Genomic DNA, 17,624 nt, shown 5'->3' on the forward strand with positions numbered 1-17,624 from the left:
ATTAAAATATATTTGAAAAATAGAGGGTATAAATGGATCAGATTTGGGATCGGGAAATATTTATTAAAATTTAACCCATATATTTAGTGGAGTGTACAGAGTGGTGCTTTCAGTACATTATTGTAATATTACAATCACACTAAATATTTCATTTATAAAATATGTATAATATTTACAGCATCAGTATGTTAATGTATTGTACATACAAATCATAATCGGCCGAAAATTTATATTTATATTAAACCACTGAAAGTTGAGACGTTCGTTAAAAGGCAAGGTATCTTTTTCATAAATAATTATAGTAATGACGACAATAATGGTGACATCAATAATTATATAGCGTAAATATAATCATAGTAATACCTTACAAAAATATAATAATATTAAAACATAATAAAAGTAATAAATTCATAATAATAATACAAGTAGTAAGTATATTAGAATGTGATCATCAACTGTAGGAATAACGATAAAAACATTCCGTTAACAATAATGAAATTTTTTTCGATCGTTGATACTTCTAACGCATATAGAGTCTGACAAAAACGCGAATATTACATTTCGGATTAAGATTATTATCTACAACATACGACACTCAGATATATAAATCATTTACATTCACATTTTATCATTCCGATTTACATATCTCGATAGAAACATTTTTCAATCCTTTCAGCTCCCACAATCTTTCACTGTACTGTCGTCCGGGATACGAAATTGTGTCAAAGAAATGTCATTATTTTCCTTTTTGATTCAAGATTCAGTAGAGAAATCTACACTCATTGAGCACGAATTAGTCAAATGTGATTCTTATGCGCGTTATGATAGAATCCAATATGTGTCAATAGAGTTATTATACATATATATTAGCGATTTATTCACGTTTCGTGCTTACGCTTTCTTCTTTTTCTCGTACACATTATATTCGTTTTTCGATTTAGCGCCATTGGGTGCGGCAGTTAGGCAGTTTTAACAATTATTTATGCGCTAGGCAAAAGACTTATCAATTAAGCAACGATCATTTTTTAACGAGTTATTAGAAGCAAACGAACATTGTTCGCGGGCTTTGATCGATGTTAATCAATGATAACTGTTTATGTGTAAGAGTTTTACTATACAAATATATTTATATATATATATATGGATTAACGAATTATTTTCTAAAAAAGGAACAGTTTTATACGTAGTATTTCATACCAAAGTTAACTTAGGCAAAATTCACAATGGCATTGCGTATCATTTCATAAAAATGCAATTCCTCTTCTAAATAATGAAGATTTTGTTTATGAAGTACCGGCGTAAAACCAGAAGACATTATCCTAATTCTAAGATTGTCAGTCTTGAGAGACGAATAATTAAGCCATTTACCGAATACTTTTGTATGCTATAAAAAGTAATAATATATATTTATATGTATATGTATATGTGTGTAAGACAAAAATTCAATATGTAGATCCAAGGAATTTGCAATAACCAAGAAATTTGTCCTGAATGTTTCTACATGATTGTGTCAGGAATGTATATAATTTAAAGATGCATGTAATCTAAAGAATTCATGTCTTGTCTAAATGTCTTCTCTAAAGTACTATTTGATTATTTGAAGAAACAAAATTGTGTAGAGCCTGCTTGAAATATGTATAATCATTTTACGCGCTATGATCGTAGAGTACAAAAAATTATTCCACGGAATGTTGCAATAAATGCAAAACATCAAGTATTCAGACGTGATACAGACGGTTTCAGTACGAACGATTTCACTGAACTATATTCTACAAAACACACGCGTTTTATAAAAAACTGTTTTAGATACGTAAATAATTGCTCGGAAGATTGTATGTTGGACCGATCTGTTGGACGGTACCTTCGATTGACCGCTCGTTGGCAGAGATTACAGAGTCATATATCGCAAATTTAATATGTTTCGTTTTGTGTACAAGTAAACGTTTATATGAGAGATCGAAAATGAAAAAAATCTGGCATCGATTTTAAAACTGTTCAAAATATTTGATAACTTTAATAACCGACAGTTACATATATGCTTAATCTAAATTGTGAAAAGCGTTTAAAAATCAATAATAATGATACGAAAATTATACAAATGAAATTAAAGATATATACGACATATGAATATATTAAAATTATTGAAATGACAACACTATTAATTTCGACAAAAATTTTGGTCATAAACTCTCCATCTGTATATACATATATATATACAAATGGGAGCAGTCTAAATGAGCTTGCTTATGCCAGTCATAAATTACCCTATTTTAATATAAATTACCGTTACTTCACGAGCATGTACAAATCGAAGGATATTGGAAGCGAGAAGTGTGCATGTATGACATTTGAAATATCGCACAAACGACATTGCGTTGTAATTGGCAGTTAGATAGATAATTGAGCGCTGAGAATTCGCGAAACGACGTAATATCATTTAAATCTCGTCCCTCGTTCAAGCGAAATCGCGTTTTTAATTTAGCTTCCGATATAACATATCGATTCTATTACATAATGTGTCTTTTTCAATAATGACTAAATGTATAATTATGTATATTGGAACGTAATTATGACCGAACGAAAATCGGAATATTTTCAATAAAATGAGAACGACTTAAAAAAGATTCACTGAATCTTACATTAGTATACAAAAATAAAAAGAAATATGGACATTCGATCGTTTCGATGACATTTAAAGGATTTTATTTCAGAATCTCGGTTGTTTTCGGGTAAAAATAAAAGCTCGATTTCAAGCTCGATTTATCTGTTGTCCGGATTAAGTTTTCCGTAACGAGAACTTCGTACGGAAGATACGTGTGGTCGATCTCATTTAAAATAGATGAGATAGGTATTACCCGATTTCGTGATCGATCGGCGCCGAACATTCGCGGTGCGGGACGTATAGGTGAGACGGTCCGCAATCGCAATTCGAGATACACTCGGTGACAATCAATAAATTATCCCCGATGCCGGGTATGACGTACGTACACTCGCTTCGTTAACTGTCGGATGCGCGCAGCACTTTCCCACAACGTTAAATGGAATGTGTGCCGGTGGCTCTCGCGTTACTCCCCCGTGCATCCGAGGGTTGAACGATGGGTACCGATAAACGAGGTCAATTCTCCGATAACCTGCAGCAGGCCGAGTGAGACGCCGGGTCACGGAGAAGGGCGCAATGCAAAATACAAAATTACAAAAATATACTCGTGGCGCCGGTAACGACCGGACCCGTGCCGTGCGGGTTTCCCGTCACGTGTATCACTTACAATATACGACAGGGGGTATACGAATAGGGGTGCGATCGAGAGGAAGAGGGGGGAAAAAAGAGGAGAGAAAGAGAGGAGTGTATGTACATGGCACGGCAGGGCGATCGAGCTGGGCGAGCCGCGACTCTGCTAGGCCGCTTAAAATACTGTCCGATGTTCTCCGATCGTGCAACCTCGATTTTTCGCGTGCGATCTTATCGAGAACGCGATGGTCTTTTTCATTTGGACCGTTGAACAGAACAGTGAGGTCTCGGATCAAAAAGAGAGAAACGCGAGGGAAGATAACCGCGCGTAACGTCGGTTTCAACGACGGAAGAAACGGAGGAGGAGAAAAATCGTCGTGGATGGAAAAATCGGTTGGCACTGGCCTACGAGAAACCGGGAACGTTTCTCAGGCTGTCGCGGCGCATCGCGGCCGAACATTTTTCTCGCACGGGAGCTAGACGGTAACACGCTGCAATAAGTCGTCGAGTTTGTCGATCGCGGCGGCGCGGCGAAAAATCGAGGCGACACGATCGCGTCGCTATTTTCTCCGCCACGTCTCACCCGGGGGGCGGCTGTCTTTGGGCTCGGACCGTAGTCGTCGGACGCTTAATACTGTTCGGCGTAATCCGGGCACGGAAAGCCCGGTTTTTTTGAGGGTAGTTCTTCTTTGGCGACCGTCACACCTTGCACGCCCGCGAATCTCAAACCTGGAGTACTGGCGTTGAGAAATATAGAGAAATAGGAAGAGAAAGCTCCTCCTTTGAAAACGTTTTCCGTTTTCAAAGGAGGAGCTTTCTCTTCCTATTTCGAAGAAAAAGGGAAAAAAATTAGCTAAAAAAAATTGATTCTCCTAAAAATGAATTTAAATTTGAATATTAAATTAAATATTCTTATCGCGGCATCTATATGTATGCAATATATCTCAAAACAAAGGACTTTGAAATGATATAAAAATGACGGACACTGAAGAGTTCCTTTTCATTCGAGATTGAGCAGTATTTATCTCTTAAAGGAATCTTCATTTCAAGTCGCGTTCAAAGTATCGCGATATTTAATACATCGAAACCTTCTCATACAATTGCATGAGGAAAGAAATGGCTCTCCGAGTTTACAGTCGAGATAAAGTGCGTTTTTTCAAAGCACTGCGTATGTCGTGACACGATTCCGTGTGATGCATTTATGGAATAGGAGCCGGCGTGTTTTGCCTGAACTGTTTGTGGATCCGAGGAGTCACCGCCGAGAATCTGGGAGACAAGAGTACGAATTGATCGAGAGCGCCCTTTGAATTCAAACCTCGTTCGATGGTAAGTCAAGTTCGCGTAGGATTCATTCAAAATGCGTCTCCTCGGTACTTTGATAAGGGGAACTCTCATCGCGCGCAATCGCAACAAGTTGTATACAATCGCGTCCGAAATCCCTGCTAAAGCCAGAGAGGAAGGGTAACGTTAATCTTCCGGATAAAAAGGTAACAAAAGTATAAAGAGCGCGGATGGCTCGCCGGCGATAAATTCGCAGTTAAAGAACGTTCCCTACCTACCCTTACCCTCGGTGAAATATCGCCAACGGTTGAAGTATTCTTTTCATGTGTGTTGGTAAGCGCACGTAAAGCACTTCTTATCACGATGTATCGCAGCCAGATGTTCTACGCGGGAAACGGAACGGGCGTATCGACAACGTTAACCGACAACGGAGGATAATGGAAGCACCGCAAAGTGGGGACCACTTGTACTCATATCGCGAAAATCGCATCGCGAGAAAAAAAAGAAGGAGAAAAAAAAGCGGAGAAAAAGAAGGGAACTCGAATGAGTTCGCCGTTCGAAGAGGCATTAACTTCGAAACGAAAGAAAAATGCGCCGCCGGCTGTGCGCGCGACAAGTCGCTTCGACGAGTCACATGTTTTCTAGTTTCAAGGAGAGACGATTTATCGGCCATCAGGTATTCGGGACCATAAGTCCGAACGCGTTCGCTCGTCGCGATGATATATAGCTCGCGTGGACGTTCTACTTTACGATATATTGTCGTCGACGGTAGAATTGTAGCGATCGAACGTATCTCAAAATGGGGACGCGTCATTCAAACGCGTTGAATTCTCTTCTCTCATTCGCCGCGTTTACGATACGTCGTGATATCGTCATCTTTCTAAATCATGTCCATCTAACATTTCGTCCGCATTACACCGCGCTATCCTTTTGACGACTCGCAAATAACTCGTACGAGCGTCCTGGTCAATACTTTTTCGGGTCCAGATATTATGCGCGATATGTCGGAGTTAACAATCGAGCTGTAATTGCTGCTAATTGGAACGCACCGTGCGTAACGTTCAATTAATTTGAAGTCCCGAAGTGAATTTGGATCAGTAGGGGGAGGGGAGGAGTACAGATGTATGTATATATGTATATATATCAAACTGGTCTTTTTGGTGTTATCCACGGCTAGTATGATGGTGATAGCGGGGACCAATTGGATAGCGATGTCGAATTGGTCTCGTTTACAAAATACGCTGTTATTCTGACCGCTCGGTCATTCTGACGATAATGAATTACACGAATTTCAAAAGTCACGATATTCGTGCAATTAACGTCGACAGAAATAAACGCGGCAACGTTACTCACATACGTTTTTTTTTTCTGTACACGTACTTCATAATATATCTCTTACTATCCCGAACACGTATCGAGTGTCATCGCAGCACTTACATCTACTTTAGGTTTATACAATTGTAATAGATATTATCCATTTAACGTAATACAAAGTGGCACCGTTATATTAGGTAGCGGTATTCCGTATTGCATTAACGATATCTGACGCGATCGATTGGCCGCTGTAAATGTCGCGAGCGATACCTGCCGGTGATTTAAGATACCGACAAATGTCGCTGACAGAATACGGGATACTTCTACCAGTACAAGCACGGTTAAACGATGCGCTTATACAGAAGGAGAAGGGACACAGATCATTACGCCATTCAATATAAGCTTAGCACGAGAGTTCGCATCGTTTACGAATGTAACGAGTGTGTCTTGTTTCTACGATTCCACATAGGCGTCGGAATTTCAATGTTAAAAAAGAAACGCGACAGGATGGCGTATAACAGCTAGATAGATTCTTAACAATATTAAATTCTTATCACGTTTCCCGCATAAATGTAACATGTGCAAAACGTTACCTTGTCTGAAACCTTAACACTTCTGTTTATACACGCGAATCGTGCCGTAACGATCACGATTTCCCATTACGGATAATACGAATAGAAGACAAATTCACTGGTATTCGTTCTTCGCAGAACGACTCGAGTTCACTTCCAGTTGCTTCGCGTAAATTTTACACAAAACGCGAATAGATTTCGCCTTATATCGACTAATACCGACGGCAATGTTTGGAACCTTATTCACATTTACCGTGTTATCAACTCACGACGCGTGACGAACGTCAAATAAAACACTAAAGAAAAAACACTGATGAAAAAAAAAAGAGGAAAAAGAAAAAATACGTAGGAAAAGACGAGGGATAAGAAATGATATTCGATCACATCGTATAAAAAATAACTCATACGGAGCACGATATATTGATTTCGGATATTCCGATTAATTTCGAATATTCTGTAACGCACAATAAATAACTTACAAGATAACTTACAGGGAGGGAAAGTTGAGGGACGAGGATAGGTGACACGAATGTCCGATCGGCGCGTCCTCCTTTCAACGTCATCGTCAGCGGTTTCGGCGAGCCACTCGTGTTCATCTATGCACGAAGATGTCTCCTCTATATCTCGATTATCCTCCAGATGATCGCGACTCGCCGAAGGGAGTGGAAGTCCCGCGCGCATGAGACGCGCGTCTCGAAAGGCACTACCGGTTTATTGTAAGTGTGGTCGTGCACGCCCCGTCGTGGCGTACCACGACCAGTCGCCCTCATCGCGGACGATGCCCATGGTATCATACTTCCGTGCCATCCTCGCCCTCGTCCTCGTAAAGCGTCGGTCCGTTGGCGGATTTCTTCTTGGGTTTTGGCGGCGGTCTCGGTGGCACTTTCCTACCGAGGGTGTTGCTGGTGGCTGGCTGTTGCTGTTGCTGTATGAGTAACAGATGACTGCCGTCCATACTCTCGTCCGCTAACTTGAACGGCCATTCGGCTGCGCCTTCCGGCGCTGCCCGATCCAACGAATTGCTGGTCAAGATGTTCGGCGTGCTACGTTGGATCGTACCATAATGCGAACCTCCCGATGTACCTGGAAGTGGTCGACCCCTCATGGACGACGGCGCCAATTCCGGACTCTTGTTGAGCGACAGCATCGAGCTACCATCAGCCGTGGTACGTAGACCAAGATTGTCATAAACTGGCTCGAGAACATCGGTGGGCGACGTCGGGGGTCCACTGCTCCAGCTAGGTGCTCGCGGGCGTCGCGGAATCGTCACGTAACCGTGACGTGGTAACACCGGCGCCATCGGCGACGATGACGAGGATGGTCCGAGACCATACGGCGTCACGCTGCGGCTGTGCGGCAACGTCTTGAAGACGGCCGAGTGATACTGGCCTGACGGCGGCGAGCCATACGATGAAGCTGCCGGCGCAGCCGCCGTCGTCGTTGCCACCGGTGTTATCACGTGCTGACTAGGCAAACGCGTGCTGTCGGGTGCTGTTGACGCCTGGCTAGTCGGCGATGCACCGCGACCGCCGGAGAAGGCCAGCAGATCCGGCGGATATTGTCGGTGGTAACCGGCACCTCCGCGCGGTAATGTACCGCCACCGCCGTCGTTGCCGCCCCCGTCGAGCTCTGGCGTGGCCCGCTCGTGCTCCCTCTCGTCGTCGCCTACGCCGCCGCCTACACCGCCGACGACACCGCTCCCGACACCGTCAGCTGCGAGAACATGAACAAAAGAGAAGGACGAACGTTAAAAAAGAAAATTTAAGAGGTCAAGAGAAAAAAAAAATGGGAAGAAAAAAAAGATCGCGCGCGAGAAGTCTGGAGTTCGAAGACGCTGGTGCTCGCGAGAGCAAAGACGGTCGGGATATTGTCTCAATACGCGACCTGCCTTAGTGACGTGAGATTGACGTAATATTGCCCTCGACGCGAACGTGGACGAGTGCTCTTAATCGGATTGGTCGCGATATAATCGTGACTGGGAGCGCGCTTTGTCAATTTGACTGAAAAATGTAACTATATTTCCTGACCATCGTCGGTCAAGCGTAACGCTTGGAGCTACATTGTGCCGCTTTGAGGTTTTCCTAAAGTAAAGGCTCGTAAAGTTGATCGAATTTCTCTATAAGAATTGAATCGTATTAATATGCAAGTCGTATATTTTTTCCTATATTATTCTGAGTTCTTAAAAATTCGACTGAGTGTGCCATTATATACAAGTCCCTACGTAATCTCTCTCGAAAAATATTTCATTAACGGTAATCTACAACACACAACACGATTTTTGGCGAACCTCTTATTGTCGTCATTACTTACGCAATTATATGTTACAGCGATTCACTATGCAATCCGTAATTAACGTTCTCGCATCGGAAAGTAAAACTTAAAGTCTGTTCTTATCTACAAAAAATATTATCGTATTTTTAAAAGAGAAGAGAATGATATCAGTGGTCGGACACAAATGACGAATGTCTTCGCGCTGTCAGAACACGAATGTTTTATTAAAGGGATGCACCAAGATATCACCGATGGTCACGATATATCATAAGCATCCCTAGGATCTTCATTAGTCTCCTAGCTGCCACTTGATGGATTCTCCTTACCTTAAGATCGATGGCACCTAGTTGGACAATTCTCGTACTATAGTCCGCGCTCGGCACGGAACGAATCGATTTACGATTACACGCACACACATGCATACACGCTATTTGTACATTATATAAGCGATATATAGCGGTCGTTTCCATTCCCGCTAGGGGGAAGAATATTACCTCAACAAAATGACCGATGTTCCGCGGTTCGTTAAAGACTCATATTGGCCACACTCGCTGGCAAATTCTATCGACCTTGAATTAACGTTCGCAATTGTGCGGTCGATTTCGAGGTAAATCGCTTGTCAAAGCTAATGTAAGATAGTTTCTCGCTAGCACCTAGCCGCGCACTGTTTAGTAATATATGCTGTGTACTGACCAAAAACCGAGTCGTTGTCGAGCAACGTGCGGTTCAGCTCCGTCATCTCTGTACCGTGCGACGTCACCGATGGTGCCTCGTAGCGCCTTGGTGGCTTCACGACCGGATTGATGGTAGTGATTAGGGACTTCTCTTGTTCGCCGAGACCATGATGCTCCAGGGACGCAGCCTCGAGACCTTTCTCATCATGTCTGGTCCGACGACGACGGCAATAGCACACGCAGAGCACTACCGTGACGATCAACAGACATAACGCGGTGACACCCAGTCCGATGGCAAGGGGTAGACTGATGAAATTTTCCCTACCGCCCAAAGCGTCGCCCACAATGGCCAGAGTCACATTTCTCTCAGCGTCGCCTCCTGGACTCTTCGCATGGCAAACATAATCACCCTTGTCAGAAGGCAGTGCATCGATAATGGTAAGATTCAACCATTCGTGGCTCGACGAGAGTACATAGCCTCTATCAGTGTTCGTGCGTTTAGTAAGATTGTTTAAAATACGATTGCGATGTGTCCAAGACAACTGAAACACACATGTCACATACGATAAGCTTTTTAATGCGTTATAGCATAAAAAAAGTCCTTATGTGATTAAAAAATCAAATATATGCGTATATACAAGAAAAAAATTTTTTAAAAAAATGACAGAATTGATATTACATTGTGGATATTTCTTTTTATTGTGAATTTCTAATAAATCAGAAATTCTTGATTAATATTTTAAACATTAATTAGCGAACTTTAATCTCACATTTGTATCTGTGTATTATGAAAGTGTAATTACCTGAGGACGAGGAATTCCTGATGCCTTGCACGTAAGTGTTACGTCTCCTTTGCCCATTTCAATTTTGGTCGCTGGACCAACGGCAGTAATCCTCGGTCTGCACGCGAATTCGTCACTAGTAACTACGTCCCACATTTTGCCGGCCATGTTGCGCGGCTGCTGGCAAGTGGTCGGCTTTGTGTATAACTTGTGTTCGATCGTCCAGTCGCGAAACCTTTTGAGATGGCAGTTGCAGTTCCATGGATTATTCCGTAACTCGAGACTGCTGAGTTTGGACAGACTCTCGAAGCTTTGCACTTGCAGGGTGCTGAAATTATTCCCGTCCAACGCGAGAGACTGCAAGAGTGGCAAATTGCGAAACGTCTTTTCCTCGATTCGCTCCAATCTGTTATTCGACAACGTCACCTTCTGTAGGTAAGTGAGATTGACGAATAGATTGTTCTCTAACGCCTTCAACCTATTGTGATTCAGCAACAGCACTCGCAATCGTTGAGTTTCATAAAATGTGCCCGGATGTAGACTGTGGATGTTGTTGTTCGAAAGATCGATCTCTATGATGATCTTCAGGCTGCTGAACGCATCTGTGTGAATCGACTCGATGTTGCATTCGCGCAACACTAATTTGTGCAAATTTACCAGATGGACACGGCTAAATGCCTCGTGAACGAGATGAGACAGATTATTGCCCGTCATATCGAGATTCTGAATCTCAGGTGAGAGGTCCTCCGGCACTTTCGTGAAGTTCTGTTTAATGCACTCCGCGGTCTTCTTGCCGGACACCCATTTGCACTTGCACGATGAGCACTGCATCCAATCCTCCTGGCCTTGACACAGGGCGACTGTAAGCACCGCATAGAGCAGCCACCGGCCCGCCGTTCTTGGTATCATCTCGAGGAATCCTGTTAACAGCAGGAACGTGCGCGATGACGTTAGAACGTGACTGTGGCATTGCGACCATAGAACTTACTTAGCCGAGCGTAGTTGCATGCATGAAACGGAGTTGTCTTTTGAGATATACAACGAGGAAACGTATAACTAACGCGTATACACACATACAAAACACACACACACACACACACACACACACTCTCTCTCTCTCTCTCTCTCTCTCTCTATATATATATATATATATATATATATATATATATATATGTACATATGTATGTAGGTATGTATTATGTATGCATATATATATATATATATATATATATATATATATATATTTCATTTACGGCTTAATATTTACCAATGAGCAACTAGCTGCGCGACTAGCTGCGCGTTTTGTGTGCGTTCATCATTATTGATAGTTGAACGCGGATGTGGATCATTGTTTAATTACACGATCGAATAATCATATTATGTATACGCGGCCGGAATTAATTATTACTAAATAATACGTGGCGCTTAATAATTTTGAATAATTTATATACCATACAAATATCCCGTACGCTATTTGACACTTTTAGTTAATATACGTTAGGATAATTGTCCGTGACTGTCACCGACAAATTACCTGGCATATAACGATTTTCCGACAATAAATGCCATTATATAATAATTTTATATAAAATACATAACTGAGATACGTAAGATATTATGACTTGTGCAGAACATTATATAAGTTTTCACGTGTTCTTATTTTGGAATTAAATTTGCTTGACGTACGCGTAAACGGTAAATACATTGATATTTCTTACAACAACATAAGTCGCTTGTGCGAACTGCACAAAGTTGTTTGGTGGCTCACCACTGCAACAAGGCTAAACTCGACTTTCGTGTTATCGAACAAGTCTGACTATGTCTGAGGCAGTTTGGCGGCATCAGAGACCTCCGGGATTTTCTTCATCTCCCCGGCCGCTCTCTGTCTTCCTTCTTTACACATTCCCCTGAGCCTACTATCCCTTTATTTTTGTTAGTCAACGCTTCTAATCTCAGAGCGACGGAACACCCTGCCGAGGACTGTTAGCAATTTAGCTTAATACCGTCGCGCTCTCCGACGCCGGCGTCGTATCTTGACGTGTCGTCGAAGTTAAATTAATACAACATGACTAAAACACAACCTTCACCCCTTTTATTATCGCCGTAGAGATTGTGCATCAAATTAGCCTTTCCGCTGACGAGCGAGCACTTCGCTACGGATTTTCCTACGTTCGAATCGATAAATAAGAGGTTCGAGTTGTAACGACTTTTCATAAAAATATTTTTACATTTTAAATAATCTGAAACAATTCATTAGTAGAATCCGATTCTAAATTCACTTAATTACTTTACGTATTTCATCCTGCAGATTTCATTTCGCGTAGATTTTGCAATAGACTCTTCAAATTTACACAGAAAGAATGATTTTGCTAAAGAATATAAAAATTTGATCGGATATTTATTTAGAACTATCTAGAACACTCAAGTGCTCCCAAAAAAATTATTTTCAAAAAATTTAAAGAATCTATTTTCATTTATATCTGGCCATATTTTTAGATACTTGAGCAAATCTCTTCTTCCCATATATATATATATTATTGAACGAAATTGAAATGTGTTTGCAAAAGTCCAAGTCATAAATTAAACATGATTTAATCTTTCTCGAGAGTCGTCATGAGAATTGTCAACGAAATTACGATGTACTAATTGAAATCGCATAACTCGCTTGTTTCGAAGAGTACAAAAGCCTACGGCATAGTGAATTAAAGGGAAACAAATAGGAATTCACCAAAGATCACGGCCGAAATTCATCGAGAAACTCGGTTCCGGTGGGAACTGCGCGTCGCTTCCGGATTTCCGGCAACTTTTCGCGTACACATGCTTCGGTGCGACGCCGAAACTTTTTGAAGTCTCCGTCCACAAGAGTGGTCACAGTTGCCGCACTTGCTCCTAGTTCCGCGATTTTATTGTCGTGGTCGCAAGAGAGCAGTTTCTTTTAAGCTCGGCGGTCCTTCCATAAGGTTAAAATACGTATGTACCGAGCGTATCATCCTTTAAACCCCGCACGCACGCATTTCAGACTTCTCTTTGCCCGCGTGGTTTTAGATCTATAGCTAAAACAGTGCTCTTTGAACCGCGACACGCCACTTGGTATGTGTACAGCTTATGACACGTGGAACGTTTTCTCTTCCTCGGAATATTTCAGAGGAAAGACACGTATAGAGAGTTAATATTACACAGGCAAAACGACGCTAAAAGACGGCGCTCGTACGACATCGTATGTGCGTTGAGCTTCAATTTCTACATCCGTCTCACTGTTGCGCTCCAATGCGGCTTTACGGCGGCGGTCCTGTCCCTCGATCCTAGTCGCGCATCGATCGACCGCATTTGACTTGTAAATAACCGAGCCAACGAGAATACGGGGGAAAGTGAGGAGCTTGTATACGAACCAGAGTGGCTTTTAGCTCGGATGAACGATGGATGAACGAGTGTCGAGTGTCCTTTGGCGGCGCGTGTGCCGGAAAGAACCTCCCACCTATCTCGTCGCGGGAGGCGGAAATGCGGAAGTTACGCGGACCAGTCTGCGTGTCCAGCACGTCGCGTGCCACGCAACAATGAGAAAAAAAACCGTCGGGGAGCGCAGAGAGGAGAGAAAGGGAGACAGAAATAGTGGTAGGCGGTCGATTTTCCGCGGGGTGGAATTTCAAATTCGAACACCCTCTATCAATCAAGAGCGTTCCGTTCCTGGAGAGTACGGCAAGTATGCCCTGTTGCTCCTACACAAATTTCATCAATCATGCGAGCCAACACACCGGAGGCGGTGGTTATCCTGCCGGATCTCCCCTGTACGTCCTATATTTTCGCGCATGAAATAAGGTCTCGCGAAACACACCGAGCGGCCGATGATTGGCGGATGTAACGATCGGTACGACGAGTGGGTGGGCGGATATCGCGATGCTTATAAATGACTTTCGAAAGCAGTAGTTACAATGCAGCTTTCGCTACGGAAGCTACGCGTAAATACAGGACGTTTAAGAAGAAAGAAAAAAAAAAAAAGAGAACCCCCGGCGCGAAATGGATAAAGAAGCATCGCGAACTATGCCGGAATCTTTTTTTCTTATCACGAAGCTATCGCATAAGTAGGGCACAGATTATTATAAGCGATTCACATTTTCGGGAAATTTCCCGAAACTTATATTTTATATAGGAAACTTCGCGTTTCCTATATAAGTGCCGTAATTTAATTTGTAATTTGTGAGAGAGGAGGAATATGCGCAGTACCGTCGTCCGTTTCTCCTGCGGAAACTTTTCCCCGACAGAAACAAGGATTATTGAACGACGACAACGGCCACGCGGCCGTCTTCCGAGAATATCAAAGAAGTTATGGCGGACGGATTTATACGTGTTGTATGTACTTGGAGATAACGCTTGAAGCGAGAGAAGGACTGGTACGTGGACCAAGAGTTCGACGAGAAAAACGCTCGTGTATAGCGTGTTCCATCGAAACTTCTCAGAGATTCAGTCTCTCTCTCGTCGTTGAGAGCGCTTAAACGTAATAACGAAATATCGCGAGCAACTTTTTGTTAAATTATCCGGTCGTGATACAAATGGCCGTGAGGCGAAAAGGAGAATCTCGTTTTCGATGTAATCGCGCCGTACAAAGTGAGTTTAAAGTTATTATTGTGACCTCCGGCTTGACTCAGTTACGGAAACATTGTCTAACTAACTAAGAATCCTCATCCTGCGGTTTGCACATTATTGCTCAAACGCATTTTGCACTGGTCTATATTTTGAATGTGTCTTAATTCTTTATCGAGATTTGATTTAATAAATATAAGAAAATAGATTTTCTCATTACTTATTTTAAAAATAGAATTAAAGAATATAATTAATCGAAACGATAATAATATATATATATATATATATATATATATATATATATATATATATGAAAAATCGAATTACGGATAATATTATATAATAATATATATGGATCACAAGATAAAAATATAATGACGTGATGAAAATATAACGTCTGATATTATTTAAAGATGTCGTTATTTCTGTCCTTCACTTTCAAGTCAGCAAATTTGATTTGACACAGCATGTGTGTAACATGTGTCGAATCGCTATATGTATACGTATCGCCCGGAGCCAATCAAGACTTTACAACGAGGCAACGAGGGTAAACAATATAGCTTCAATATGCTTATGTCTGGAATTAAGTTTATTTATTCGACCGATCCCAGTTTCATCACGCGAAATTACGAGCATTAAGTAAATTGCAGCTCTGAGTGCGTTCGATAAATATTGACCAGACGTTGAGACCAGACATTACATCGTTGTAAACGTTATATTAAGTATATGGATATACGAATTATATTACCCGTATCGATGCGGCGACGCGGTAATTGCGTAGGATGATACAATAACACTCGATATAACGCTTTATTAAAGATGGTTCTTCTTTGTCACGGCTATAATCAATTTGAACGAGAGGAGAAACGAACGAGTTTAGTTAATCGCACCGCCGGATCGGTTCCGGAGAAAAGCGCAGTGTTTTCCGTGAATTATCGAGGGGGTGCTGTTTTCATTACGCCGGGTCACCGCGCAACGACGGGGCACCATCGTAATCGACTTTCTAATTATAAACGCGGTGCTCTCGCTGGTGCTCTCGGATGGGGCGCGTGAACTCTCGACCGAGGTCACTTTTTCCCGATAAGTCGTTAATAGTTAATTAGCGGAGAATAAGGACGGAGTCATTAGCCCGTTCCATCATTGACTGTCTGGGAGCCAGCGAAATCGCGAATGAATTAATAGTTCTATTTGATTCTCTTACCGTTATATTAAGTATATGACTTAATCGTGTGTGGCATTACATACGTGACGACAAACAGAGATAATTTTAACTGCCAATAAGATATGATAGTAATAATTGTAGAAAATATGTCATTCATTGTTCCTAAAATAAAGATGTTTTTTAACGGATATATCTTTCCTTGGAAAATTTATTAGATACATTTATTATTTACATTCTGCAAATAATAAGTCTGTCTAATAAATCTTTAGTCATGCCTATTTTTATAGAAAAATAACAATACAAGTGCATAAAAATGCTATATATAATGTATCCATTTAATAAATATGTGTGTGTGTGTGTGTGTGTGTGTGTGTGTGTGTGTGTGTGTGTGTGTGTGTGTGTATAAATTTTAATAAATAATTATACATTTATTAAAATTAATTATATATTAATAACGATATATTTGATGTTATATTTAATAGATATTACAATTCTAATGTATCAAGATGCATGTACGTGTATTTTGTTAGACATTAGAATCTTAATATCTATTAAATTTCGTAACATCAGAATTAAGAAAGTGGCTGAGAGCTCGTAATTTGGAGAGATATAACGACTCACGTTTCCTTAGAAGGCGCGCGGAATTTATATCTATAAACAGCATGTAAAAACAACGTTACTCGACGCGCAACGATCGCGTGCTTACAGGTGTAATACCTCCTGTTCTTTACAACGGTGCAACTTTCTCTATAAGCAGCGAAATGTAATGTACCGGAGCAGAGCATATTTACGTAGGCGCTAAGTCGATATGCACCTGCCGCATTCACGTTCTCGATGACGCGTCTTTGTGTAACTAGATTCTGCATCCTTGTGAATATCTGCTTACCTGTATGTATAATGCACACAGTACGTACACAGTACAGTACAACTACCATCTCTGTATGGAATATGATTGAAATTATATCTTGCGAGGTCGTCTGTAGACGCGCTACTTAATAGTGCCATTCAAACGGAAAAGACGAAGACGAGGTAGGAGCTTTGCTTTAACTCATTTTGGCCTGAAAATCATTTTTATCCTTTTACGCGAGACGCATCCGAGATTGGATGAATTAAAAATTACCGTTCTAAAGGCAACGCGATGCTCGTCTCTGTCGAAGCAATTCTTGTTGATCTTCTCTCCGGAGATGCGCTTGTTAAGAAGACCGTTGAAAAAAGTCTTTCCTTGGAAACGACTTCACTTTTTTTTCTCTCAAATATTTCTCTCAACGTCATGCCGGATTTTTTCCCTTAAGGGAATCCTAGATTGACGAGCGAACTCCGACAAAAACGTTCACACATATGTGCATCTAACATGCATAGATACATTTATGTGTATGTATATATATATATATATATATATATATGCATTCATCATACATTTCTGTATACACATATGAACAAATTTTCGCATTGTTTTTTTGCGTTACATCATCAGGTATCTAGCTTAATTCTAAGAACTCAACGTTGTTTCTTCATGTAATTTTCTAGTCTAGCAATATCAGTTTTGTAGATACAGGCTGTAAAATTTTATATAAAGTAAATATTGACGCGACTTGACAGCTTTGGACACCATTTTAAAGTATCAAATAGTAAAAATCTAAATTTCAAAAATTTTTCTCGTTCTTGATACCAAATTCATATGCTAGACACATTATTGCATAAACTTTAATTGTGGAAAAGGAAGATCTATGAAGTTAATAAAAAATGAGAGCAATACAAAAA

At 41.1% G+C, this 17,624-nt stretch overlaps 1 protein-coding gene across 4 annotated transcripts in view; it reads right to left on the reverse strand.

The window, feature by feature from the left end:
* Positions 1-42: 42 nt before the first annotated feature.
* The window catches only part of kek5 (leucine-rich repeat, immunoglobulin-like domain-containing kekkon 5 protein), a 120,153-nt gene continuing 102,571 nt past the window's right edge, over positions 43-17,624 (reverse strand). For all 4 annotated transcript variants that reach the window (XM_089070337.1, XM_011646565.2, XM_011646566.2 and 1 more), the window contains 3 exons: positions 10,145-11,043; positions 9,361-9,883; positions 43-8,109 (listed from right to left, as the gene is read on the reverse strand). In XM_089070337.1, the coding sequence (XP_088926463.1) occupies positions 7,187-8,109; positions 9,361-9,883; positions 10,145-11,032 (2,334 nt within the window). In that variant the 5' untranslated portion in view covers positions 11,033-11,043 and the 3' untranslated portion in view covers positions 43-7,186. The remainder of the gene's footprint in view (positions 8,110-9,360; positions 9,884-10,144; positions 11,044-17,624) is intronic.

This window comes from Pogonomyrmex barbatus, unplaced genomic scaffold (assembly GCF_055798465.1).
Source record: "Pogonomyrmex barbatus isolate J1 unplaced genomic scaffold, ASM5579846v1 scaffold10, whole genome shotgun sequence".
Lineage (NCBI taxonomy): Eukaryota > Metazoa > Arthropoda > Insecta > Hymenoptera > Formicidae > Pogonomyrmex > Pogonomyrmex barbatus.